The sequence below is a fragment of the Eumetopias jubatus genome, unplaced genomic scaffold, assembly GCF_037043125.1.
Source record: "Eumetopias jubatus isolate StellerSeaLion01/CBP00866 unplaced genomic scaffold, mEumJub1_p1.0 scaffold_3, whole genome shotgun sequence".
Classification (NCBI taxonomy): Eukaryota; Metazoa; Chordata; class Mammalia; order Carnivora; family Otariidae; genus Eumetopias; species Eumetopias jubatus.
The window spans coordinates 193363370-193388953 of record NW_028274809.1 but is presented as its reverse complement, the minus strand read 5'-3'; the positions used below and the strand labels follow the sequence as shown (position 1 = coordinate 193388953).

The 25584-nt window shown below is 46.6% G+C and overlaps 1 protein-coding gene across 1 annotated transcript in view; it reads left to right on the top strand.

Moving 5' to 3' along the window:
* TUBGCP3 (tubulin gamma complex component 3) overlaps positions 1-21350 on the top strand; it is a 73391-nt gene extending 52041 nt beyond the window's left edge. Inside the window, exons 17-22 of the mRNA XM_028087365.2 lie at positions 519-654; positions 9366-9454; positions 9580-9711; positions 13521-13661; positions 17640-17756; positions 20236-21350. Of these exons, the coding sequence (XP_027943166.1) occupies positions 519-654; positions 9366-9454; positions 9580-9711; positions 13521-13661; positions 17640-17756; positions 20236-20394 (774 nt within the window). The 3' untranslated portion in view covers positions 20395-21350. The remainder of the gene's footprint in view (positions 1-518; positions 655-9365; positions 9455-9579; positions 9712-13520; positions 13662-17639; positions 17757-20235) is intronic.
* Positions 21351-25584: the final 4234 nt, after the last annotated feature.

Here is a 25584-nt window from a genome sequence, read left to right as displayed (position 1 = left end):
GCTTCAAGAGCAAAACATACATACGTAAAAACAACCCAGAGACCTCTTTACAGGCTGGAGATCCTTCCAGGCCCACCCTCCGTGAGATTCAACAGCCTCACATCTCCCTTGGGGGGGATGGTAGAAAAAACTGCTACATAGCTGGAGCTGGAGTTAAGAGTCCACATGGTCGACCAAGGTTTAGGCTAGGTTTAAAAGTCCCAACACACCGCCTACTAGCTGTGTAACCTTAGGCCTCTGTTTCTCAGTCTATGAAATTGGTATAAAAATATCTACCTTTTATTACTGTGAATGCTTGACATGCTGCTTAACACACCATTAATCACTGTAGTTGAATATAATGATACTTTCCTAAAATGCATTAGTTGCTTAATACCACTTAGAATTTATTAGAGTTGATTGTGTGTTCTTTGGCTTCTTTTTTGCTTTAAAAAAAAAACAAGAAAGGTCAAGACCTGTCCTGGTAAGATCCTTCCATCGCAGAGTACTACCAACCTGTCTTGTGCTGTTCTTTTCAGGTGTTTACTCGAGAGTGTATGAGCCACTACCTGAGAGTATTTAACTTCCTTTGGAGGGCTAAGCGGATGGAATACATCCTCACCGACATTCGAAAGGGGCATATGTGCAATGCGAAGCTCCTGAGAAATATGCCAGGTAAACTCAACCACCGGGTGGTCAGGGGGGCCTGCGTCGCAGCCTGGCCTGGGCTTGCTAGCAACTTAGCCAACAGGGACATGTATTAAAGTCACCAAACTAAGAAGTGATGCATTTTTGTGCTTTTGGATTTGGTTTTTGTGAAAAGGCTCGTTTGTAATATTGCTAATCTTGATTTCTGTGCAAATCCGGAAGAAAATTGAGTCAAGTTAGATTATTTTAGATCATGAGGTTTCTTTCAGAGTTACATTCGTTTGCACTCTAGTGTTCACATATGGATTTTATTTTTTTAATTTTTAAGGAAAGAAAGCTGTTTAATAAATCACTGGTTCATTTAAAATTCACTTAGTGTTTTGATTAAAGTCTGTTTGGGAATTGCTTTAATGTTTGTTTTGGTTTGTAAACCAGGACATGGAAACATTTTGTAATATTATTTTACAATTACAAGCTGTAATAAAAATTCTCATGTCAGATAGCCAAGTTTATTTTAATGTTTTAAATATTGAATAATTTCAATTATGAATAATTTTGAAATCTTCATTTTGAAATTCATTTGTTTAAGACCTTTGAGAAAGTATTTCAACAATGTGTCTCTCAAGAGAAACAACACTGATAGATTCTTAATACTTTGGTGAAAGTGCTTATTGAAAAAGGAGCCATTGAGGGGCGCCTGGGCGGCTCAGATGGTTAAGCATCTGCCTTTGGCTCTGGTCATGATGCCAGGGCCCTGGGATGGAGCCCCATGTTGGACTCCCTGCTCAGTAGGGAGTCTGCTTCTCCCTCTGCCTCTGCCTCTCCCCTGCTTGTGCTCTCTCTCAAATAAATAAATACAAAATCTTAAAAAAAAAAAAAAAAAAAGAGCCATTGTTTGAAGACAGGCAGACGTGATCTCTCCACGTTTATTAGGTCAAGGCTGATCCTTAAGCAGCTCTCAGAGTTCCAGAATAATGACAACCCGGAAGCGGGGGTCGGTGTGTTGACAGACAGGATGGGCAGTTTGTTTTGGGCATCCCATGCTTTCTGTATTCACAGCTGGTCTTTTCTTCGGGATCAGGATGCCCTAATTCTCCTGGCCTCGCTTCCTCTGGACTCACTTTGTAGAAAATTAGTAATAAGGACCCTCTGACATAGCTGAAAAGTGAGAGCAAACATTTTCTTTTAACTACCATGATGGACATGGACAGGAAATACTGCCTTTGAGTATCTCTAGTACATGTGGGCTGCCTGGTAGAGGGGCTGCTTTGTGAAGGAGGGCAGAAGGCATCCGTCATTCAGAGGGCCTCACGGTCTCCTGGCTCTGCACCTGTCCCCCTTTCTCATGGTGTGTCTCAGGGTGACTCATGCCGTCTGCTGGGTGCGTGCTGTCAAGCTGTCCTGATTGCTGGCCTTGTGGCCTTCCCGGGGGGCATCCGGCGCTGTGGCCTGAGTGGTGCTGCGTCCCCATTCCTGCCCGATTCGGACCGACTCCGGGTAGTGCAGACACTCCGTCACGGTGCATCAGGGATGCGTCTGCGAAGTCTGGGCTCGGTAGCAGGTCCAGCTGTTCGCTGGTTGTGACACATTTCTGATTGCAGTATCCCCTCACCAGTGTCTGCATGAACTTGCTCTTCCTCTTGCACTGAGTAGTCAGCAAGCTCTGTTTTCCACTCGAAGGTCACAGACATCTGATCAGTTTTCTGTGTGTGGAAGAAGTAGGCTTTATCCTGTGTGACATTAATCATGCAAACATAACTTGGTGCCATTATGGAGAGCTCTGTGTTAGCCTCTTTCACTGACCCTTTCCTCGTCCCTGAAACTTCTAAAATATTTATGATAGCAGAATATTGCCTCATGCATATATATTTGTACCATTCTGTCCTTTCTCTTTGGTTGCATATGTATTCTTTTTTCCCCATGAATATAACTAATGCCATAAGCTTTTTGTAAGTATATATCTATTTGCGTCTAAATATTTCTTTAGATGGATTAGGGATGGAACAGCTGGGCTGACAGGTATGGATTCTGGTTTTACTTTATGTTTGCAAATGCTGTTGCTGATATTTCAGCTCTGGGTGCCGATGACTTTGGGAATGAGGTGCTGGTTCAGGGTGCGGCCGCACGAAGGCAGCCCCTCTGCCTGGCGGGAGGCTGTGTTGCTCTTGGTCAGTGAAAGTTGGGTACTGCCTTCAAACAGATTGTCCATTTATTTTAATTTTTAATGCTTTTTAAATGTTTAGTATAAACACTTTCTTTTGTCCTTTGTGTTTCTCTTTTCAGCAAACTTTTTTTGTTCATGTTTCTGTTGGGGTGTAATGTTCTTATTTTCAGTTATAAGGAATATCTTAAAGTTGTTAGTGTTCAGGCAACTTAATGAGCAGAAATCAACCAGCTACTTCGTTAGCTCTTGTTAATACAGCAAATTTAGAAACATCCCGCCAACCATAAATCTGAGGCAAAAACATGAAGATTATATAGTGCTCTTGTAAATCACCTTCGGAGTTTTTCCCTCATGTACAGTGTGGATAGCTGGCTTGGTCCATGCGTACAGTGTCGTTAATTATTACCCCAAATATCATTGCAGTAATATCTATTGAAATAATTTTTTTTGGAATAAATAGTTACACTTGAAAATTATTTGCTTAGTACAGGAGTTTTTGGTAGTCGTCTACCAGGATGTTGATGCCTGTTTTTATATATTTGTCTTTCAGCCAGACAAAAAAACAATTGTTGTTACAAAAATCATTTTAAGATTTGGGTTCTAGTGGTATGGAGTTTGTTGTTGTTGTTGTTGTTGGATTCAGTTAATGTAAAAAGTATCACAATTAGTGGCAACTAAATTTGTATTTCATATAACAGCTGACAAAACGAAATAAATACAGTTAAATGAGCTTGTATTCTTTCTCAACCTTTGTGTACTGGAGGGGAGAGAGGAATGGAGGCCCCTCTCCCCAGAGGAGTGGTATTAAAATGATCTCCTTTTTGGTCCTTATTAGGAATAAAAGTGAGCGTGGTGGAGGTGGGAGAGGTGGTCAGGCCCTTGCAGGAGACGCACCGCCACAGGGCTGCTGCCGCATTTTGCCCGTGTGACTGGCAACTGCTTTTCTTTCTTATAATAATAATGTTTATCTTACGAAAGACAGTGTTCTAGACTGCAGAAACAATAACTTAAAAAACGAGTAGACGTTTTTCTCTTTAAAGTCATCTCTTTGCGTATATGGATGAGTCGGCGCTCCTTGGTAATTAGATCTTTCTGAGGAGTTCCCAGTGCCGGACTGTTAAGCTGTGTGGTTCGCCCTCATCACAGATGCTGAGCGGCACTGCCCGGGTGAGTCTGCAGTCCTCCAGCATCACACTGTGGCCGCGAGCCCGCTTCCTTGTCTTCTGCCTCAGTTCCCTCATCTGGGAGCGGGGCAGTGACCGCAGCCCTTACTTCCTGGGGTTGTGGGGCCCCGTCTGTGTAGTGCACTTACCAGTGCGGCCTGGGGCTGGAGGGGGGCACCTTTGCAGGCGTCACTCCTAGCTGCCTGGCCATATGTTGGACAGCGGATGGCGTTTGCAGGAGGACCTTCGTGTTGGTTAGAGATTCCACAGACAGGAGGTTTGAAACATTCTGATTCTCACAACTTTGAACCCTTAGCCTTGAGAAATAAATCAGATGGGTAATTTGATCAAGTCACTTTTAAATATAGTAGCCTCAGTTATAAATACAGATTGAAGGAGGTGATTTGCAATTGTGAAGAAACTGTTTTAGGGTATATATTTTTTTAAGAAACTTTTTACAATTTTTAACAATCCTCCATGCTGTTGAAGGTGCATCTCCAGATGAGCAGGTGCTTCCTGCTGGAGATGCCTCCGCCGCGCAGTCAGGTCCTTGCAGAGCCTGCCGTCTGTTTCAGTCAGGCTTGACGTTCTCCCAGCACCCTCTAGAGGGCAGCACAGAATTACAGATGGACCTCACGCTTGGCTCCTGAACAAGCTGACGGAAGAACGGTCATTCTTGATTTTGTGTATGAAACTTTCTGCTGTGAAGGTAGCCCAGCAGGAGATGTATTGTGTTTATGTATTTATTGGACCCCAGTGCAAGTGTTGCTTTGCTTCTGGGATTCTTTCTTTGTAAGTCAACCATAAAAACACAAGCACTTCCATGTTAAGTGCGTTGTGATGTATTTTCAAGGTGCTGGGTAAAGAGATTCAAGGGGTGTTTCGGGTGTAAGTTAGATTTTTTTAGGAATTAATGGACCAGATAATCCCTTATGAATTCAGTCTGCTTATGAATTGGGTTCCTAGTCATTTGTTCGAGCGTGACCAGGGAGTGAGAAGTTCTGAGTCCAGCGTCTAGCATGTGAATTCTCGTGTGGGGAAGAGTTGCAGCATTATAGGGATTTCAGACTTCCATCATATGGGTCGTCAGGTTCCTTTCCTTTTTTAAAAAAATTTTATTATGTTAGTCACCATACATCGTTAGTTTTTTTTAAATTTTATTTTATTATGTTATTTTAATCACCATACATTACAACATTAGTTTTTGATGTAGTGTTCCATGATTCATTGTTTGTACATAACACCCAGTGCTCCACGCAGAACGTGCCCTCCTTAATGCCCATCACCGGGCTAACCCATCCCCCCACCCCCTCCCCTCTAGAACCCTCAGTTTGTTTCTCAGAGTCCGTCGTCTCTCATGGTTCGTCTCCCCAAACAGGTTCCTTTTCAATGGGCCGTGGTCACAGGTCCCTTTACTCAGAGGCTTCATTTTGGAAGACTGTCATTGAAGATGCTGTTCTTTATACTCATTTATATAAGAAAAGATGATTTTTCTAGATTAGGAAAATAAAGTACTTGGGAGTACTTTAGGCTATTAAAGGGAAGAATACTTTTGCTAATTTGCCTTGGTCAGGGAAGGCTTTGGAAAAGGATGTGAATTCAAATAGTCAAGACATAGATGAGTACACACCATCTGCTTTAATCTGGAGGATTGAAATCACTCATTCAGTGAGTAGTTGTTAAGCGCCTACTTTGTGCTGCCTGTTCTTGGTATCCGGTGACAGGCATGACAAATGGGGTCCCAGTGGGGCCCTATGAGGGGCAGGATGGACATTTAAACAAGAACTTAGAATGTACGGCGATGAGTTGTTTGATGTGGACGAGACCAGGTGCTCTAGGAACATGGAAAGGAGACACCTGGCAGATGTGGGTGCATACTGGGCTCCGCAGTGGTGTCCAAGGCTGCACCTGGACATGAGCATGTCGGTGAAGGGAAGAGTGTGGGGATGGGGAGGGTGGGCCAAGGGCCAGGCTTTCAGGGCCTCACAGGCTGGGTCTCAGGTCAGTCTGAATTCAGTGGCAGGGGGAGCCATGAGAGGGCTTGTACCAGGGAGTGGGGCATGCTCAGACTTGCATGGTTGTGAAAGTCACTCTGGCATCACTGAGGAAAATGGGTCTCAGAGGCAAGGTTGGAGGTCGGCAGAGGCGGTCGTGATCCTGTGGGAGGGTGGCTGTGGTGGACACAGCAGCCTGGGGTCGGGGAGACTGCATGGACTTGAGGGAGCTCTGGGGGCTGGGCTGGGTAATTGGGCTCTGTTTTGAGCTGGGGTTGGGGGGGGCATTCACCAGGCCCAGAGCCCTGGAGGAAGAGCACTTTGGGGGTAATGCTTCCGTTTCAGATACATTCATTTGAGATGTTTTTAAGAATATATGGGATGCATCTGTTGGGTTGGTCGGAAGCCCAAGACAGATCAGAACTAGAGATAAAGGTGTAAATGCAGTTTGTGTAGATGATCCTGGACGCCATGGAATCGATGAGATTGCCTCAAAATGGGGTGAAAAGAGAACAGGTCTTGCAGCAAAGAGCAGCAGAACAGGCCCTCCTAAAGGAGACGAGGAGAAACAACCAGAAAGGTGGGCAGTGGACCCGGAGAGGGAGGTCTCTCTGAAATCACGGGAGGAACGCTCCAGTATGGCGACAGTGCAGGAAACCAGCTAAGGTAGAGACTGGGGACTGACCCTAGCTGTCCCTTGTCTTTGGCAAAGGGCCAGGGCACATGGGACAGTCCGGGGGAGAGGACGAGAGCACGAGCAGAATGGGGGCTCAGAGTGCCCTGGAAGCTGCACAGCGGAGGAAGCACGAGCAGAATGGGGGCTCAGAGTGCCCTGGAAGCTGCACAGCGGAGGAAGCACGAGCAGAATGGGGGCTCAGAGTGCCCTGGAAGCTGCACAGCGGAGGAAGCACGAGCAGAATGGGGGCTCAGAGTGCCCTGGAAGCTGCACAGCGGAGGAAGCACGAGCAGAATGGGGGCTCAGAGTGCCCTGGAAGCTGCACAGCGGAGGAAGCACGAGCAGAATGGGGGCTCAGAGTGCCCTGGAAGCTGCACAGTGGAGGAAGCACGAGCAGAATGGGGGCTCAGAGTGCCCTGGAAGCTGCACAGCGGAGGAGAGCTTCCTGCCGAGGCCACGGCTCTTGGGGAGGGTGGAGGGGAGCTGGTGGATGGAGGGCTCCAGGTAGTGGCGGCTGGAAGCCGCTGTTTTGGAGTCAGGGAAAGAAGAGAGCTTCTGGTCAGCATGGAGGACCAGCTGAGGCTGAAAGCTGGGAATTTTAGGTTGGTTCCAACATGAGTCCAGGATAGTTTCTGTAGATGCTTCTGTTTTGTGTTCATTGAGCTGCATTTTCATCTCCATATGTGGGTGACATGAAAGATTATGGTAGATTAATGATGGGCAGTGGAGAGATTGTGCTCTGAAATAAATCCAAGATAATAAAGTGGAGTCGGTGACTTAGTCAGTGTTATCAAACTGTGTAAGTACCTGGCAGAAGTTCCTGGTTTATGAAGGATCTCGAAGATGAAATGTGAAAAATGTTAGCAAACTCATATAATGTGCAAGTAAAAACACATTGTCAGGTTGTGCTGGATTGTCTGTCAATGGGGCCTCAGTGGAAACACCCGAGAAGACTGCTGGATAGAGAGACCAGAGCAGGAACAGCACGCATGTTCATGGAATTGAGCTTTTCCTCTTGTGTACAGAACACTGACTAGGAGCTAGATGCTGAGACGAGCCACACAGATTTCTGTGCTTCTGTGACACACGGGGCCCCGGAGACAGCACCGAGAGGAGCCTGCTTTACCATCCTCATGCACGTCTGTCAGGATATGCCATGAGATCTACAGTTTTGTCAGCAATGTTCAACTCTCTGGTAGAAAAATGTGAGGATGGAGAAGTGTCAACTGCATAGATGCCTCACAAGGTGGAAGATAAACAGCTGATGGCATTCCCGTGAGTCCGAGTGAAGCAGCACATCTTAGGAAGCAGTCCGCGTGCACTGGAGGGGAGACTCAGAGACACGGGCTATTGCAGTGAGGCCTGGTGTCCTCATGGGTGTGGTTTGTGAAGGGGCAGGATGGATGGCGCACACCTGCGTGCGTGCTGGAGGCTTTAAATACACACAGCCTCTCCAGGGAAGACCACCTGGGCTTCGGGGGAAGGGTAGCACGGTCCCTGTCATCCCAGCTCTGGGCTGAGGCCCAAGATGGAGTTGTAAATGGCAGTCCTGACACTGTGATGTGGATGACTCCCACTTAGAACAGCATTCTGTGACGCTCTTTTATGCCAAAAGTAATTTAAATAGGCTTTGGGTATCAGGTGAGACACGTCAGCCCCCTTTGGTAGTTTTAGTAGGAAAAGTACATTCTTCATTTTGGGCTTATAGATGACATGGCAGCCCCTAACCTGTTCTTCCCGGGAGTATTTACGCCATCCAGGGATGCTGGGTTCCTGACGGTGGGGAAGGCGCCAGGGGGTTTGGAGTGTGTGCTCCTCCCCTGGGGTGGCCTCCTGCTCCGCGGGCCCAGTGGTGCGTGCTGAGCCAGGCCAGCAAAGCCCCCACGGGGCACTTCATCTGTTTTTAAAGTCTGTATTCCACTGTTCTGTCGTGTGTTTCTGTTTCACTTCCTTATTACTTTTAGGAAGGGACAAGAATGATTTCTCAAAGCACTGCATGCAGCAACGATTATTTACCTAAGGAGCTAATTAAAGGCATTTGGGGTGGCAGCAAAAATGCGTCCGGTCTGACCCACATTGAAATGTGCTTGTAAGCATTTCTGTCGTGAGCCCATCTGCTTGAGCCCCCTCCTCTACCGTGGTGTCCCCTGGCACTCTGGTAGGGTCTTTGAACGAAAAATTAAAAGTATGAGCAGAGAATGCCTGTTCTGTGGTGACCTCCAAGCCTTTTGGTGGTTTTATAATCTTGCAAAGAACAGGAGCAGAGTTGGGGCTCAGGCCCATCGCCCTCCTGGTTCCTGTTTCTCTCGGGTGGCAAGATCCCTTTTGGGCCGGCCCTCAAGGAAATGTCACTTTTGTCTCTAGATCGCTGGGAGTCGGGAAGTCTTGCCCAGCAGCCGACAGACGTGTTGTAAAGCCGCAGAACTGAGCGAATATTCACACTTGTACAATGAAATGTGTCGAAGTTTCAGATGCATTTGTTTTATTTAATGCCATTCCTTATCAGGTCCTTACGTTATATAAAATAAAATAACGCTACGTGATGAGACAGCTAAACCCTTGTGTAGCTCGAATGGCGTGGAAATTGATAATGGAAGGACTGTTTCCTATTTTAAGGGGTTAACAGTGGAAGCTAGTGGTGGTTTTTGAGAGAGAGATTGCAGACGTCCAGAAGGGGGAGGGTGTGGCGGTTTACGTGTGTCCCCGCAGCGTCTAACACCAGCTCTTCGGTTCTCTTGCAGAGTTCTCTGGGGTGCTGCACCACTGTCACATTCTGGCATCTGAGATGGTCCATTTCATTCACCAAATGCAGTATTACATTACATTTGAGGTACATTCAGAGCATCATTTGATGTTAGTTTAAATAAGTCCTGTCTTAAGCTTTTGTGTGGTGTATTTTGTCAAAGATGTGGGAAGACACGCTTTGTACCTGAGTGTCTCGTTGTTGTTTCCTAGGTGCTTGAATGTTCTTGGGATGAACTTTGGAACAAGGTGCAGCAGGCCCAAGACTTGGACCACATCATTGCGGCACACGAGGTCTTCCTGGACACCATCATCTCCCGCTGTCTGCTGGACACCGACTCCAGAGTAAGACCCATGTGCCGTTAGAAACAGAAACAATAATAGTCTTCTCCTCTTGGGCTCCTGCCACATGGGGTATCTTAGAAATTGCCTGATGCCCACATTACTAGTAACTAGGACTGTTTTATTAATAATTTGAAGTGCTGAGTGGACCGTTTCTGAGCAGAATTAGAACAAGAACATGCTCTGAAATGGTTATGAAAGTGGTAAAACATGTAATTGCACCATCCGTTTCCTCGGTGTAATAGTAGTGTTGTCTCGTGGGGCTCAGAAGACAGATGAACCACCGCGCTGGTTTCGTGTTGTGCACTGCGTAAACCAGGCAAGCAGTGCGAGGACACAGCAAATGGCCGCCCGTCTGTGAGTTCAGGAGGACGGCATGAGGACGTGCAGAGCGCTCCAGGCTGTCCCTTCGTGGCATTATCGAGGGACAGTGGTCTCTTCTGTGTTTGCCTTGGTTAAGTGAGTGTCTGGCTGTATGTGTTAGAAAATAGGCTGTTTGTCTAGAAAAACTGTAAGCATTCTGTGGCCCCAGCTTGTCACTAGTGTCGCTCCCGTGTAGACATCTGTTCTGAACGTTGCTGTTCCGTGTGGCCAAGCCTCGTGGAGTTCTGGTTTTATTCACACATCTGGGGAAGCAAGGAACACGTTGTTTTCAATTGAAACAAAGATACTGTGATGTAAGAGTCAAAATTTCATGTGCGTTTTTGACATTAACTGTGACTTCAAGTAAGTTTCTCTCTCACAAAGGGCTGCTTCTGCTTCTACCTGCACCCTCCTCAGGGGAAATGCGCTGTTTCACGGAGGGCGTTCATTTAGCGTATCTGGGTTTCCCAGTCGTGGCTGGGAAACACCTCTCTCGGTATGCCAAATTTTATTACTAAAACTGTCGCTCACATGTGCAAAAAATTGCTCAAAGATGCTTCTATATAGAAAGCTTTTATAAATATATGGAAACAATGGCACAAAAGTAATTTAAAACACTTTGGATATAATTAACAATTTAAGAAATGCGCACCTGCGGCCTTTTGGCCTTGGCCACGGTGAGTGAGCCTTGTCCGCGTCGGCTGAGCCCATAGCTGCAGTCTCTGTGAGCTGTCGGTCAGCACACACGTCCCCTGGAAGCAGTAGACGAGCCTCCTGTGCTGTCGGAGGCTCTCATGTAGTAACAAGTGGGACGCTGTTCCCTGGGGCTCTGCAGGCACCGCGCTGTCTCGTGTTAAGAGGGTGTGACACTCGTCTCATGTAGGTCTGTGAGAGGTAAATGGTGTAATTCACAGAAACCGTTTATCACGGTGCCTGATGCGTAAGTGTTTGCTGCCTCCATTTTTAAATGGTTCAGAGCCACAGTGTGTGTCTTACAGAGATTGAGCGTGGTTAGAGTCTGCTTTGTAGGAGACGGGAATTTGTGAGGATTAGGCCCACAGCTATGTCGGTCTCCCTGTGGGATGTAAGGAGCCGTCAGGGGCTGGCAGCGTTGGGGTTCAGCCACGTCCATGTGTGACAGTTCCGTACAAAACAGTCACACCTCTTGCCTCTAGAAAGTTTCCACTGATAGGAATAGAATCCAAGGAGGAACATTTTTGCCTATAGAACTGTTTTCTCGTGGTCATGGAATGCTTACGTGCGGTTGCCTGAGTCACCGCTTTGATGGAGTCACAGTGCTAAAGGCTTGGTAATCATTTTTGAAGTAGCCCCTTTGCTAATGGTTTTACTTTACTTTTATTTTTTTTTAAAGAATTTTTAATTTTTTATTAGAGCACACAAGCAGAGGGAGCGGCAGGCAGAGGGAGAAGCAGACTCCCTGCTGAGCAGGGAGCCCGATGCAGGACTGGATCCCAGGACCCCGGGATCACAACCTGAGCCGAAGGCAGATGCCCAACCATCTGAGCCACCCAGGCGCCCTGGTTTTACTTTTAATTTGGTGGTTTAAAATAATCACTAGAGGTTTTATTTTTTAAGGAACCCGGTATACAGAACAGATTCGAACCGTCTGTTCTTGACAGAAGTGAAGTGCATTTCGGTATCTCCCTTAGTAAGGAGACGAGGCTGTTGGCTGGGCACATAGTTTTGAAGGGGGGCTTGCGGCTGGGCGGCGGTGGCGCGCACACACGTGTGTGATCCTCATCTGGGCATTGCTGCCACGCTGCTGCGCACCGGAGCCGCCCTGGACGCACGTCCCCACTTCTCCTGCCTGAGCCGACTGCTGCCACAGCCTTTCCCGCCTTAGCTCGAAGCCAAAGCAGTCACCTTGTAGATGAATTAACTGCTCCAGAAATAGCAGTTCTTATTTGATTACAATAAAGAAACAGATTGGAAGAAATGAATCTTTTTAAAAAACAAATTAGACTTTTGTTTTGCTTTTTTCTTATTGAGTAAGACCCCTCTGAAAGAACAAGCAGCCTTGCGGTGAGCCCGGTGTTTGCCGTGAGTCCTGGGCCGCCTGACCCCAGCCGCAGCGGCCATGAGTTAGATTCGTGCCTGTGCCGACCCTTCGAAGGGACATGTTCGGGCAGGTGGAGTGCGTCCCCCACACAGGGGTGTGGGGATGGCGTTGCGCGTGTCCTCACTAGCCCTGGCGTCTTCCACCCGCAGTGAGCCGGGGTGCCTGTTCTCGCCAGCTCAGCTTCCTTGCTGCCTCCTATCTGTGAGCTTGGAGCCCCTCCTGTTTCTTTCTCTCTCTCCTGCTTCTCAGTAAAGTCCTGTCTTCTTTCTCCCATAACCTCTTGCCAATCTTTTCTGGGTTATCACTACCATAAATGTGTCTGCTTGGTTTGGAGGAATGCTATTCATTTCAGTACTTTGATTTTTTTATCCATTTTTTCTTTTTCATCCTAAGGGTTTCTAGATCTGCTTAGATCCTGTTTTTACAAGGAAAACCAGTTTTGTTTCTTTCTTTCCAGAGGGTCTGTTTTCTGCTTTTCCTTGCCTTGGGGTGTTAGCTGGGTCCGCCGGGAGCATGGGTAGGACTCCTTATCTCATCCCTAACATTAAAGAGATGTTTTATTCTTTCACCATTCACTATAATGTTTGCCAAGAGATCTCAAAGAATCTTTATCAAATTAAGGAGGTTCCTTGTAGTCCTAGTTTGTTTAGATGCTTCATAGAAGTCATGAGTGGCTGTTAAGTTTTAACACATGACTTTTTTTTCCTGTGATTTCAAAATCATCTTTTCTCCTCAAATTGTTAATGGGTTTTTTTTTTAAATCAAAGCTGGCAGAGGATAGAGTTGCCCTCATCCGTCCACGGAAGACCCTGCGTGTTTGCTGTGTGTCACGTGATTCCCACCCCCGCCGGTGGCACAGTTGTCTTTGTTTTGCTATGCCGCCTTGTGTGTATATCTGGCATTTTGCATGGATGTGTTTTTGATTTACATAAAAGATTTTTGCTACAGATCCCTTTCTCTTGCCCTCTCTCCACACTGCAGAACCAGGGAAGGGCGCTGTGCAGCACGTGTGGACAGAGAGCCAGCCGCAGCAGTGTGTTTCCAGGGTTAAACCATCCTTGCATTCCTATGCGATGCTGTTTTTTTTTTTGTTTTTTTTTTTTAAACACTGTGCTGAATTTGTTTTTTTATTATATTAAGAATCTTCTTTCTCATATCCTCCACGTCTGGTCTTGGTGTGTGTGGCACCAAAAAGTGAATAAAACAGACTTGCTTTCCGGTCCTTTCTGACACCTGCTGACAGCTCCGTGATGTGGGGCCGCACTGTGGCTCGTGAGGCCACTGTGAGGGGAGTTCAGTACATAGCAGTGGAGGCAAAGAGCACTTTGAGAATGTGAATTGATACCTTGTTTTATGGTCTCTTCCTCAGGCACTTTTAAATCAACTCAGAGCCGTGTTTGATCAGATCATTGAGCTTCAGAACACTCAGGACGCGATATACAGAGCGGCGCTGGAAGAGCTACAGAGACGGCTGCAGTTTGAAGAGAGGAAGAGACAGCATGAGGTGGAGGTATGGCTTTTCTACCAGTGGCATGTCAGCTCTAGTAGTGAGCTCATTGCCAGCGTCGTCACAAACACAAGTAGTCTTCCTGCTGATGTGTTCTTGGAGACGGTGCTCACGCCTGCATCTGGAGTCCTACGGAGGCGCTGACCTTTCCTCTTGGAGTGGTCACCCTCGCTGTCACTCTGTTGTGAGCATAAGGACAGCGTGCACTGGAATCCCGTGAGGAAGCCCGTGGGTGCTGGTGGCTCTGCAGACAGGTCCCAGCTCTGTGTCACCTGGTCACCTCCAGCTGGTGGACACATATGCACGTGGGGTAACCAGAGCTCTGCACTTGGGCTACTTTCAGTGACCTTCCTAAACCCATGACCTGGGTAGTGAAGATGTATTGAACAAGTTTGGCAATTTATGGGATCTCTTGTATTTGACATCGTCTCTGTAATTTTTACTTTTCTAAGGTGTTTATTCTTGGGATGCTGACAAATTATTTAAAGGATTGATTGATTGATTGATTTGGTGGTGGCGGGGGGGCGGGGAATCCCAAGCAGACTCCCTGCCAAGCGCGGAGCCTGATGTGGGGCTTGGTCCCACCATCCTAATAAGATCATGACTTGAGCTGAAATCAAGAGTCAGATGCTTAACCCACTGTGCCACCCAGCAAATTTTTTAGATAACACTGTTTGATTAGTTTTATTTTTACATGTTACTTTAAAACTTGTGTTAGGATCCTGTTCAGTTTGGAAAACTCACAACTGCTTAGAGCACATGCTGTCTCCTCAGGGTTTTTTGGAAACAGGAGGAGGGCTTGCTCCATTTGTATCGCTGAGAGTGGATGTGTGTTTGTGTGTGCGGCACGCCCAGGTGCCAGGCCAGCTGAAGGCTTCCCCTGACCGTGCTCACTGGCATTGTGAGTGGTTTGACTTCTCTAAGGCGTCCCCTCGTTGTACAGTGGGAGCAGTACTAAGTAAGACCCCATAGAGGGGCTCGCTGACTTGTGTGGGGCTTAGCTGTTATTTGGCATTTGGCAAGCGTACAGTAAAAGCTAGTCACTGCTGTGATTTTTAAAGCTACCCACAGCCCGAGAATCCACCCTTCTGGAGAATCACTAAACTACATAAAATCTATAAGAATCAGTCCTCCTGATTTTCACACTCTTCTAATAGCAGGGCGGCCGTTGTGGGACTCGCTGGTTCTCTCTGACTGTAAACCGTCCACGCCGGAGTGGAACAGGTCTCCTTAATGAGTCCTGATCATTCAGTGTGTTTCATTCCGATGCGCTCAGGGATGCCTTCGGACAGCTGGAACCTGGAACTGTATCTGAGAAGTTACTTAAATTCAGTGGGCAAAATAATTGAAAAGCAATCACTGAGATCTGGGGTCCATTGTAGTTTTAAAGAGACCATTCGAGAGGACTCATCCCCGAGCTCCAAAGCCCTGCGTGTGCTGTGAGGAGCCGGCGCCTTCTTCAGCCCCTGAGTGGACCCAGTCTTCCTGTCAGACGCGCTCCGTCCCCCCATGGTTGTCTGCCTCCTTTCCTCTTTCTCTTAGGTTTATAATGATATTTCCAGTTGAAGTTTAGGATTAAAGGGACTTTGTTTTCCTATCTTCTACATTGGAAATCCTGGTTTCTAATATTAGCAGACTGTTACTTGCTATCTGGCAGCCCCCGCCCTCCAGTGTACACAGATGTGCACACAGCTGTCCCCACACACGTTCCCCAGCAGGGTGGCAACGGTAGTTACTGAGCAGGATGCACACTAGTTGTGCACATCAGAATCCGGGTTGTAATGCACTTGGCATAATTACTCCCTTGAGGTTATGCCCCCAGCTCAGTATGCAAATTAATTGGTTTTGTTTTTTGCTTTTAACTTATAAAACAAAATTGAATTTAATCTTGTAAAATAGTTACCTGGTTCTAAAGTGAAATCTGTGGAACAGAGCATTTAGACAAGCCTGGCCTTTGTTGCTTCCTGCTCTGTGCTGGTCTACGTCACAAAGCCTGAAGACCGTGTCACTGAGTTGGGATGTATCAGAGGGTAGGACATTACAAACAGGCTTTGGTTCATCCCAAAAGTACAAAGTTCCTGTATCGTTCTGATGAAAATGTTGTAATTCGCCACATTTACAAACTAAAGGAGAAAATTACACGATCATCTCAATAGATGGATAAGATCATTTGATACTAAGGAGTATCTGATAGAAGGTTTGCTTGAAAGGCCTGAGTCAAAACTTCATGCTTAACGGTGCAGTGCTGGGACTGAGACCCAGGGCAATCAGCACTTCATTCAGTGCGGTGGTGGTGGTCCACCCGCCTTAGAAACCAAGACAAACAAATACAAGTGCAGACACGCAAGTGAGCTGTCTTTTTGGTGGTGGGGGGGGGGGGCGCCAAAAGTCATGGTTGTGGACATAGAAAATCCAAAATAATCTTAGGTAAGTTAACTACAATTAATAAGTGAATTTATCAAGGTAGTAGGAAACAAGGTCAATATGCAGAAATCACTTCTATTTCTATCGGCCACAAACAATTTAAAATTTTAAAATGCCTTTAAAAGAGCATTAAATGTAATAAAATATATGTAAGGTCCTTATACAGAACACTATGAAACAGGACTTGGCAACCGACGGTCTGCAGGCCAGGCCTGGCCTCCCATGTTGTCTCTGTAGATGGAGTTTTATTGGAGCAGCTGTGCCAGTGATTTCCACGTTGTCTGTGGTAGAGCTGAGGAACAGGATAGCTAGGTGGTTCGCAAACCCCAAAACACGTGCTCTCTGGCCCCTTACCGCTGTGTCACAGAGATCGCAAAGGGCCCCTTGAAAAGCAGAGGCGTAGACTGTATTCATGGATTGGGGAACTGATAGATTCAGCGCAATCCCAGTTTTAATCCCCAGCAGTTTTGGGGTTTTTTGTGGATTTAATTTTTTGAGGGGGATAGAAAATGATAAACTAATTATAAAATTTATGTGGAAATACACAGGGCATAGCTTCCAGTGAAGAGAATTTTGAACAAGAATAAATTAGACAATATACATTTTTAGTTGAGTATACATATACCCTCAAGATTCACAAAGTTACAGCAGTGAAAAGAATGGTGTTGCCTCAAACAAGGACAGTCATGGGAGCAGAGTAACGTCCAAAAACAGCCCTTCACGTGCTGGGATCATTTGTTCTCGACTGAGAATAGTGGGGAATGGAGCGTCGATAAATGGTGTTAGTCATCTGTATCTCGACCCTGCCTCGGATACACGCGACCACCATGAGGTGGGCTGTGAATCTGAACGTGAAAGGTAAAATGCTAAAGCTTCCAGAAGGTGACAGAAAGAAATCTGTAAAAGAAATTCGAGTTTTATGATTGTGTCACAACGAGACAATCTGTTGATAAAAAGGCAAGAACCCTATGCTAATTCCCATGTAGGCTGGCTGAAAAGGTGTGTAGTCAGACTTACCATTCCTTAAGAACCATCTTTTAAAAACAAAGTTGATGTATCTCCAGTACAAAAAGATCCACCATGTGTAGGAAGAATAATAGCAAGAAGCATTCCCACCAAAGTCAAGGGTTAATGGGCTCCAGTACTTTGAGCCCTCTGGTTCTGCTTTTATGTAGAAGGTCTGTGTTAGAAATGTGTCCCCAAAGATGGGAAGATGCAAGGCATTGCTTTTAGTAACTAAAGGCTGGTTAGCTCGTGACAAATGATCGAAAGTGTTACACGTTATGCAGTGTAGTACTGTAGGCATTAAAAACAAGGAGGGAGTTCTCTATGTGCTTGTGTGTTGATCGAAAGTATTTCTGAGGCATCTCATTAATTGGAGAAAGTAAGCGAGAGCACCGTTCCGCATCAGCAGAGTACAGCCAGAGTGTCAGAGCGTTTGGCAGCGCGAAGGGCATGACGAGCCTACATCTCCCCACCCTCCCCCTCCGGCCCAGCCCCACCTTGGCAGCTGCTTGTGCCCAGATTTAATTTAATGTGGTCCTTCCGATTCTCCAGGGCCGGTGGGGGGTGACAGCGGCAGAGGAGGAGGAGGAAAACAAGAGGATTCAAGAATTTCGAGACTCTATACCGAAAATGTGCTCGCAGCTGCGGATTTTGACACATTTCTACCAGGTGAGCGTTGGGGTGACCCCACGGTGTCCACATCCCACTGCTGTTTTTCTGCAGTTGACCGTTGCTGTCAGTATGATTAAAAAGGAGTCCTTTCAGCCCGCCCACCACCCACGGCGGGGCTCGATCTTGGCTCTGACCTTCCCCTGGACCCTGGGCTGACGGGGGCTGCTCTTCTGGGATGGTTGTGCTATTGTCGGCCATGGGCGGCAGCCCTGCGGGGACTGGGCAGAGCTGTGCGGCCGCAGAGTCCTGCGGGGGCCCGCGGTGAGGCAGGAGGGCGCGAAGGTGTGTGGGGAGCTGCTGTGGGGGCGCTGGGCATGCGAGGCGGCGGGTGCTTAACTCATGGCCCACAGACCCAGGAGGCTGTGAGCAGAACGGATACACAGAGGCCGTGTGCTCTGATTTTTGTGTCTGTGTTGTGTGTTTGGTTTCTGATTGTGTCCGTTTCTCAGTGTGATTTTAGTGATGGAAATACAGGTGAAAAGGTTTTATGAGGAATTTTTACATTCGGTTGCTGGTAACTGATTAGAAAGACAAATAAGCCTTGACGTTGAAACCTTTAAAAATTACGTTTCTGTGTGCGTATGTCTCCATGTGGTTCAAAATTTGAAATGAAACTACCTCCCTGTTCTATAGGCATCTGGTCTCCTTCCCAGGGTCCTCATACTTTCGATGGCTGTCTTCAGCATAACGTGGACGTGGGAGGACTTTGTCCCTTTCACAGGTGGTCTTCCTCTGACATGAGCTACCACAGCATGTTTGTTGAAAATGCTTCCTAAATGGTGGCAAAGATGGAATTACGTTCAGTGCAAAGATATCCTCACCGGACAGGTGTTTTGATAATGAAATATCTGCTAGACTCCGTGTTGTAAACACTGTATGTGTACATTTCTTAAAAATGAGTAGTAACGGTTAGTTTCATACTCTTGGTGAAGATAGTAGTATATCGGCAGCGGAGTAAAAAAGTGTGTGCTCATGCTCATTTCTGAAAGAGATAGGAATGGTTACACATTTTCCTGAGAGACTTAATACATTTAAAGATTTTATTTATTTGAGAGAGAGAGAGACAGGGAGAGATCATGAGCAGGGGAAGGGCAGGGGGAGAAGCAGGCTTCTCGCTGAGCAGGGAGCCCGACACGGGGCTCGATCCCAGGACCCTGAGATCATGACCTGAGCCGGAGGCGGACGCTCAACCGACTGAGCCCCCCCAGGCGCCCTGAGACTTAGTACATTTTTGAAAAGTAATCTTAATCTGTATAATCCCAGTTTTACTCAGATTACAGTCTTAATCTTCTTTCTAAATCATGGCCACTGGGATTTCTTTTCCTTAACAGAAAAAGTCCTTTTCTGTTCTCTTTGCATTATCGGTGCCCGAAACAGCAGGGGGTTAGCGGCTGCCATCACGTGCTGCTCATGAGCGGTCTCACCCGGAGTCCGCAGCTTGAGGACAGAAGTGTTGCCCGCAGTTCCCTGTAGTGAGTGCGCACATTGCCACCTGACAAGACGCCACTGCCGCTACGCTTAGCAGTAGAATTCCTTAGCAACTGTCTCATAAGACCTTGGTCTCCCAGAAGGACAGAGGTACCCACAGCATCGCAGCCTGTGCTTGGTCAGGCGTCAGTTCCCTTGTGTAACATACCTGAGTCTCTGGGAGCTCGGAGAGGGACCGAGATGCTTTTAGGCTTTGGAAGGACTGATGGGATGTGGTATTTCCGTGGCGACTTCTCTGCAGATGGGACGTTTTCCAGGTCTGCAAGTGCAGAGACAAACGTCACCTACTTTGGACAGCCACACACCTGCTGGCTGTGGCTCAGGAACCCGGCAGGGATGGGGGTGTGCTCAGAAGTGACGCAGCCCTGCAGAGAAGCAGCCAGTGTTTGTCGTATGAAAGTTGGAGTAAACTGCTGTCATGTCCCCTCGTCTCCACAAAGCCCCCTGAGAAGGAGGTGACGTGGCCGCACTCTGCCTGGTCTTCAGCAAGGCGACAGCCCACGTCCGCAAGGACCCAGGGACCCTGCGGTCATGCTTTAGAGGCATGTGGTTTCTCACGTGCTCCTTTGTGTTCCCGGGAGGGCTCTGTGGTTCAGTACTCCTAACTCAAGTGAGAGATGGAAAGTGGAACACTGGGTTTTATAGTTAAAAGAAAAAGAATAGGCTTTTTTTTAAACATCAGAAGCTTCGCTGTTTTGCTTATTCTTATAGAACTTAGGGCAAAAAGGAAGTTCTTTTAGGTAAAACGTATTGATTGTGCATTCGTGTTTCTGGACACGGGTATCTCTTCCTAACGTGGCTGCCATTGGCTCACTGAACTCGGCTCCTGGAGCAGCTGTCCTGCCTTTTGGACGCGCGTGGTGGCCGTTTATGGAGCTTGTTGATCCGGAAGGACAAACCGCCCAAATGAGGCTGCAGGGCCGAGGGCGGTGGTGTGTTTTGTGGAAGGCTCCCTTCTGAAGTGGATATTCCTTCTTCTTGTTTTTAGGGCATTGTGCAGCAGTTTTTGGTGCTGCTGACGACCAGCTCTGATGACAGTCTTCGGTTTCTTAGCTTCCGCTTGGACTTTAACGAGCATTATGAAGCCAGAGAGCCAAGGCTCCGTGTGTCTCTGGGCTCTCGAGGGCGGCGTGGCTCCCACACGTGAACCCTTCCCCGTCCTCACCAGGGAGGTGCGCACGCTGGGAACTGCATCACGAGACAAACATTCACATTTAAGTCCTCAAGGCCACTGGCATGCTGCGGACGTCCGCCGTTCCTGCCCACAAGTCCTTCAGTGTTTTTGATGGCATGGCGTCTGGTAGAATCAAAGTCATGTTTTTATACATTGGAGGTGAATATATTTGTAATATCACTAAGTTAAATAGGCTGGTTTGCACTATTCAAATTTATTTTTTAAAGTCTTCATATTTAAGAGATACCACACTTTGTTGAGGCTTCTTAAGCTCTCCATGATATAATTTATATTTGTCACTTTTTAAGAACTCACAGTTGCTTTTAGAGAAAATTAGAGTGAATGGATGTTCATCAGTTAAGATGGTAATGTCATTGCTATTTTTTTAACATCCTCCTTAGAGGCAGTTTTTGTTAGATAATCAAATTAAATTGAAACAGAATGTCCCTACTAAGAAAATATATAGAGCATTTTATTTTGGTTTGTAGTGTGTAAAATATTAACCTCTGTAAGAACGTTTATCCTTCTTTCAAAGTTTATCTTCTTTCAAAGTTTACATTTTTATATTTAATTTAGTCTTTCAGATAACTTCTAAACTAGTGTAGAACTAGTTTAATGGGGGGGGCATGAACAGAACACTGCAAGCCTTGATTTCTCCATCTGTAGGCTGAAGTGATATGTAAATACGATGACTAGAAAGTTAATGAACTATTTTATTTTCAAATTCTGATAAGCATTGGAAAGAAACTGACTTGAATAATGAAGATTTCCTTTCTCCTTGCCTATTTTTTCATTGTAAATATTTATATACTACTGACCAGATGTGGGGGAAACTTGTTTTTTGTAAAAATGTCATATCAAGTCACATAAATCTGCCTTTATGATGTTGCATAAGTGAAACTTAGAGAATTAAAAGCAGTTATCTTTCAGATGTATGGGTTCTTCCTTGAATGAATACTCTGCGAAGAGACCGAGTTCACCCGCCAGGGTCACAGTCCCGGCTGGCAGTCTGGCGTGAGGTGCGTTGGGGCATGAACTGTGCCGTTGGTGAAACCTGGGAAATGGACCGTGTGTGGCCTTTGGGTGGAGCCGGGGGTGGGGGCGGGGTACACTTCATTCAGCTGTCTGCTGTTCCCGTCCAAGTCCCTGTCCCACCAGAGGGGCGATTAGGAGCCCTGGCTCTGCAGAGATGGATTTGTGGTGAAGGCCAGAACTTTTTAGGATACCAGTTTAGTTTTAGTTTAAAAATTTGTAAAATTGGAAATGGGATGCAGGTTTCTCTACTGGAACATTTCCCAGAAGTGACGGTGTGTTGCGTACAGGTCCCCCTGCCCAATCCCCAAGTGGGCACACCTGGGCAGACTTGCCAGCCCAGACCAAGTAGAACAAAGTGGCAATCATGATCAACTCCTGCAGGGGCTTGTTTGCACGCCCCCAGACCCCAAAGTGACCCGTCTTGGGCTTTTTTTAGGACACAGCTTGCGGGCAGGCCCAGCTCAGCCCTGGAGGTGGGCTCTGAGGGGCGAGCACGGCCCCGGAGGGTGCTGAGCGCAGCCGCCCGCTGCAGACCCTATGCCAAGCTCTTCAGAAAGTGCAAATCCCCTCAGAACAGCTACTGATGGAGCTCTTCTGTAAAGCAGAGTGGCATAATGTGGACTTTGGAAGAGCAGGGGTCGCCTCTATCTCCCAGAGAAATTTCCCAAAGATTTTTGACCTTGGAGCCTGTTTTTATTATCTTTAAAGCATTTCTCCTTCAGTCCTCAGTAGAGACCACTCTGGAAAATGCTAATCCAGATTTGGGGACTGAAACTCCATTTTCACTTAAGAGCCATCACATAATTGGCCACGGTTTGTGGGTTATGGAGCTGCTCTCTGAGAGGGGTCTCCCAGTGGGGCCAGGAGGCCCTGGCGGGTCTCAGGACAGGGCTGTGGATCTGGCAGACGGAGATGGGGCCACAGAAGGGCCCGGGCAGCCCAGAGGGTGGTGTGTCCATCCAAGAGGCCTTTCAAGAGCTCGTTTCAGACCCCACTGGAGATGCCACATAAACGGGCAGGCCTGTCACAGAGCAGGGTCTCATCAGTGGTGAGTCGGGGCTCCCCACTTGGTGGTTGAGGTGGGAGGGCCTGTTGCAGGGGCGAATCATCTCTGGAGGCAGATGTTCTGGTGTGGCCCTGGGGGAATGATAATCATGCTAACCTTTCAGGTTGTCGTGAAAATCAGAGATCACTGTATGCACCTGGTCAGGCTCTTAGCAGGTTCTTTATAAACAGAGCTGTCATGTTTCTGGTGGACTGGGCAGCTCCTGCAAGCCCAGCTCAGCTTGCATGCCATTGAGGATGCCTCTTACTGCCCAGAAAGGTCTGGGACCGTGGCTGCAGGCACGGATCACCCCCAGTCAGGACTTACCTCCCTCAAGTCCTGTCAGGTTGACAGGCTTGACTGAAGAGGGGAGGGGGGGTCACCTCTCCCTCATGCGTCATACACACATGTCACCAGCAGAACTCATGGTGTCGTGAGTCACCCAGCCCTATGGAGAATGTGTCCTGGCTTGATAGGACGGAACGTACAGCCAACATGAACCAGAAAGCACTTTTATCAAATAACCACGGTCATGCTCAAGGTGGGTCCCAAGGCACAAAGTCTATGTGAAGTGTTGAGTGTTACCAGGGGAGGTCTCGTGGACCATGGAGCGGGCAGGTGGGCTAGTGGCCCGTGGTCAGTGCGGCTCCTCCTGGCTGGGACTGCTGGTGTGAATGCTGTGGCCACAAGCAGTGAGGACAAGCCTCCTACCTCAGTCATGCCAGAAGGCCAAGTGTAGCTGGCCTTGGTGGGCTAGAGGACACATTGCCTGCTCGGGTGCCATTTGCATGTAGGAGTTTGGAGTTCAGAAACAGCAGTATTTACAGGTGTGTGGAAATAGTCAGGTGAGTGCAGCTCCCATGTGAAAGGCAGAGCCGCTCAGTTCTGTGTCGGTGACTTGGGCGGAGTCGCTCGGGTCTGTGGGACTGTGACTCGGTGGGAAGATCACCGTCCGGAAGGAGTGATGGTCCTTCCCATGACCCTGCTCAGTTTCACCCATGTCCGATCACTGGACACTCTTTGGTGGGTAGGTTATAAACAACCGTTTCCTTTTCTACTCTGGTAATGACACTACTCAGATTTCTGAGTTCCAAGCTCATTTTTGTTTCTAGAAAATTGTGTTTTCATTTAGCGCTTTTAGGTTTGTTGGCATTAATTTTTATATAGATGCCTCTACAGTTACTGAAATACTTGTATTTCATTCCTGATATTGTTTTGTTTTGCGTTTTCTTCCTGTTCCTTTTACCAGTGTGATTATAGTTTATGCCTTTCAAGAATTATCTCTTGATATTATCATTTTACTATGTATAGATGCCATTTTTTGCTCTATAAATTACTGTTCTGTATTTAATACCCTCGTCTTTTTTGGTTTATTTTTTCCTAAATTGAATGCTTATGGAGTTTCTTTTTCCCATTGTGTTTCTGACTGAATCATTCTCTGCATCAACTTGAGTTACATCACAGGCCTTCATGGGGAGCATTTCCCATGTCCTTAATTCCTAACTAATCCGTGATTCTCTTATTTCCTTCTGACTGAATATAGTTACAGTTCAGAATGTCTAGGAAGTTTGCTTTTTTTTCCTCTCAATTTTTTTTTTCTGAAAAAGAATAATAGAAAAATACACAAATTCGTCAAACCATATATCAAAAAATATAACGTTACCGTGTATGAAACAGTAGGGCACAAGAACAGAAAGAAACCTCAACAGACTAGAACAAAGTACCCAAGAGCCAGTGCTCGTGGGTCTTTCGTGTTTGAAGGTTCACTTCAGAGGTCCGTGAACTGATTACTCAACAGATGCTTTGGGGTAAATGGCTTTGGGCAAACCGTTTGGAAAAAAATTTAAGAGCTTTACCTCCTACCACACAAGAAAACACATTTACTTATGGATGGCCATTCACATTGTTTCTGGTATTTGAGTGTATAAAGAAAGCTGCTGCGAACAGGTGTGTAAGAGTCTATGATAAATGCCTTCATTTCTCCGGTGACCAGGAGAGGGGATGGCCAGACTGTCTCCGGTAGGCTTACGACTGACTAGTCTTCAGAGACCGGCCGGCATGGTTAGCGAGTGGCGTGGTTAGCGCAGGTCACGCTCTTGTCCGCGCTTCCCCGAGTGCCCTCTCACTGCTGGAAGTCCTCACTGGGGCGCGGTGGCATCATTTCCCTGATGTCTGAGGACATCAAGCGTGTTTGCATAGGCTTATCTACCATGAAATCGTTTCTGCTAAAATATTTGCCCATGTTTTTTGGGTTGTTTTCTTACAGTTTTGAGAATTCTTTATATATCTGGATATAAGTTTTTTATCATATAGGTGATTTGTAAATGTTTTGTCCCAGTTTAAATCTTTTTAAAAAATTGGAGCATCCATCAGGCTCTATGCTCATCAGCATGGAGATTTTTATTTCAGCCCATGGTGTGGACAGAGTCTCCCACAGGTGCGGTTTGCAGGAAAAGGACTCCAGACAAATGAGTATGCGTAGAGACTCATAGCAAGGCTGATACTCCTTTTTTTTTGTCACTTTAACCACAAAATGAAACTTGCCAGGAGAAGTGGTATCTATGTATTAATCTGCAATTAGTCAAGAGTCATCGCCATGATTATAGTAGTTTTCAACTGTTGTCAACTTTAAATCATAGCTATTTGTTTAGAGCTGCCTGTCCATCACAGGGGGCTGTTGAGCACTTGAAATGTGCCTACTCTGAATTGAGATGCCCTCTAAGTGTAAAACACACTGCAAATTCCAAATATTTAGTATAAAAAAAGGAATGTAAAATAGCTCAATATTTTTTCATACCGTTACATGTTGAAATGATGTTTTGTATGTTTGCTTAAATAAAATATATTAAAATTAATTTTGCCTGTTTTTGATTTTTTTTCTTTTAATATTTCTACTAGAAAATTACAAATTACCTGTATTCTAGGATTCTGTTCAGGACACCACATGACATTTGGTTGTTATGTCTCCCTAGGCTCCTTCTGGCTGTGACAGCTTCTCAGGCTTTTTTCTATGATCTGGACAGTTTTGAGGAGTACAGGTCAGATATTTTATAGAATGCCCCTCGGTGGGGTTTTGTCTGATG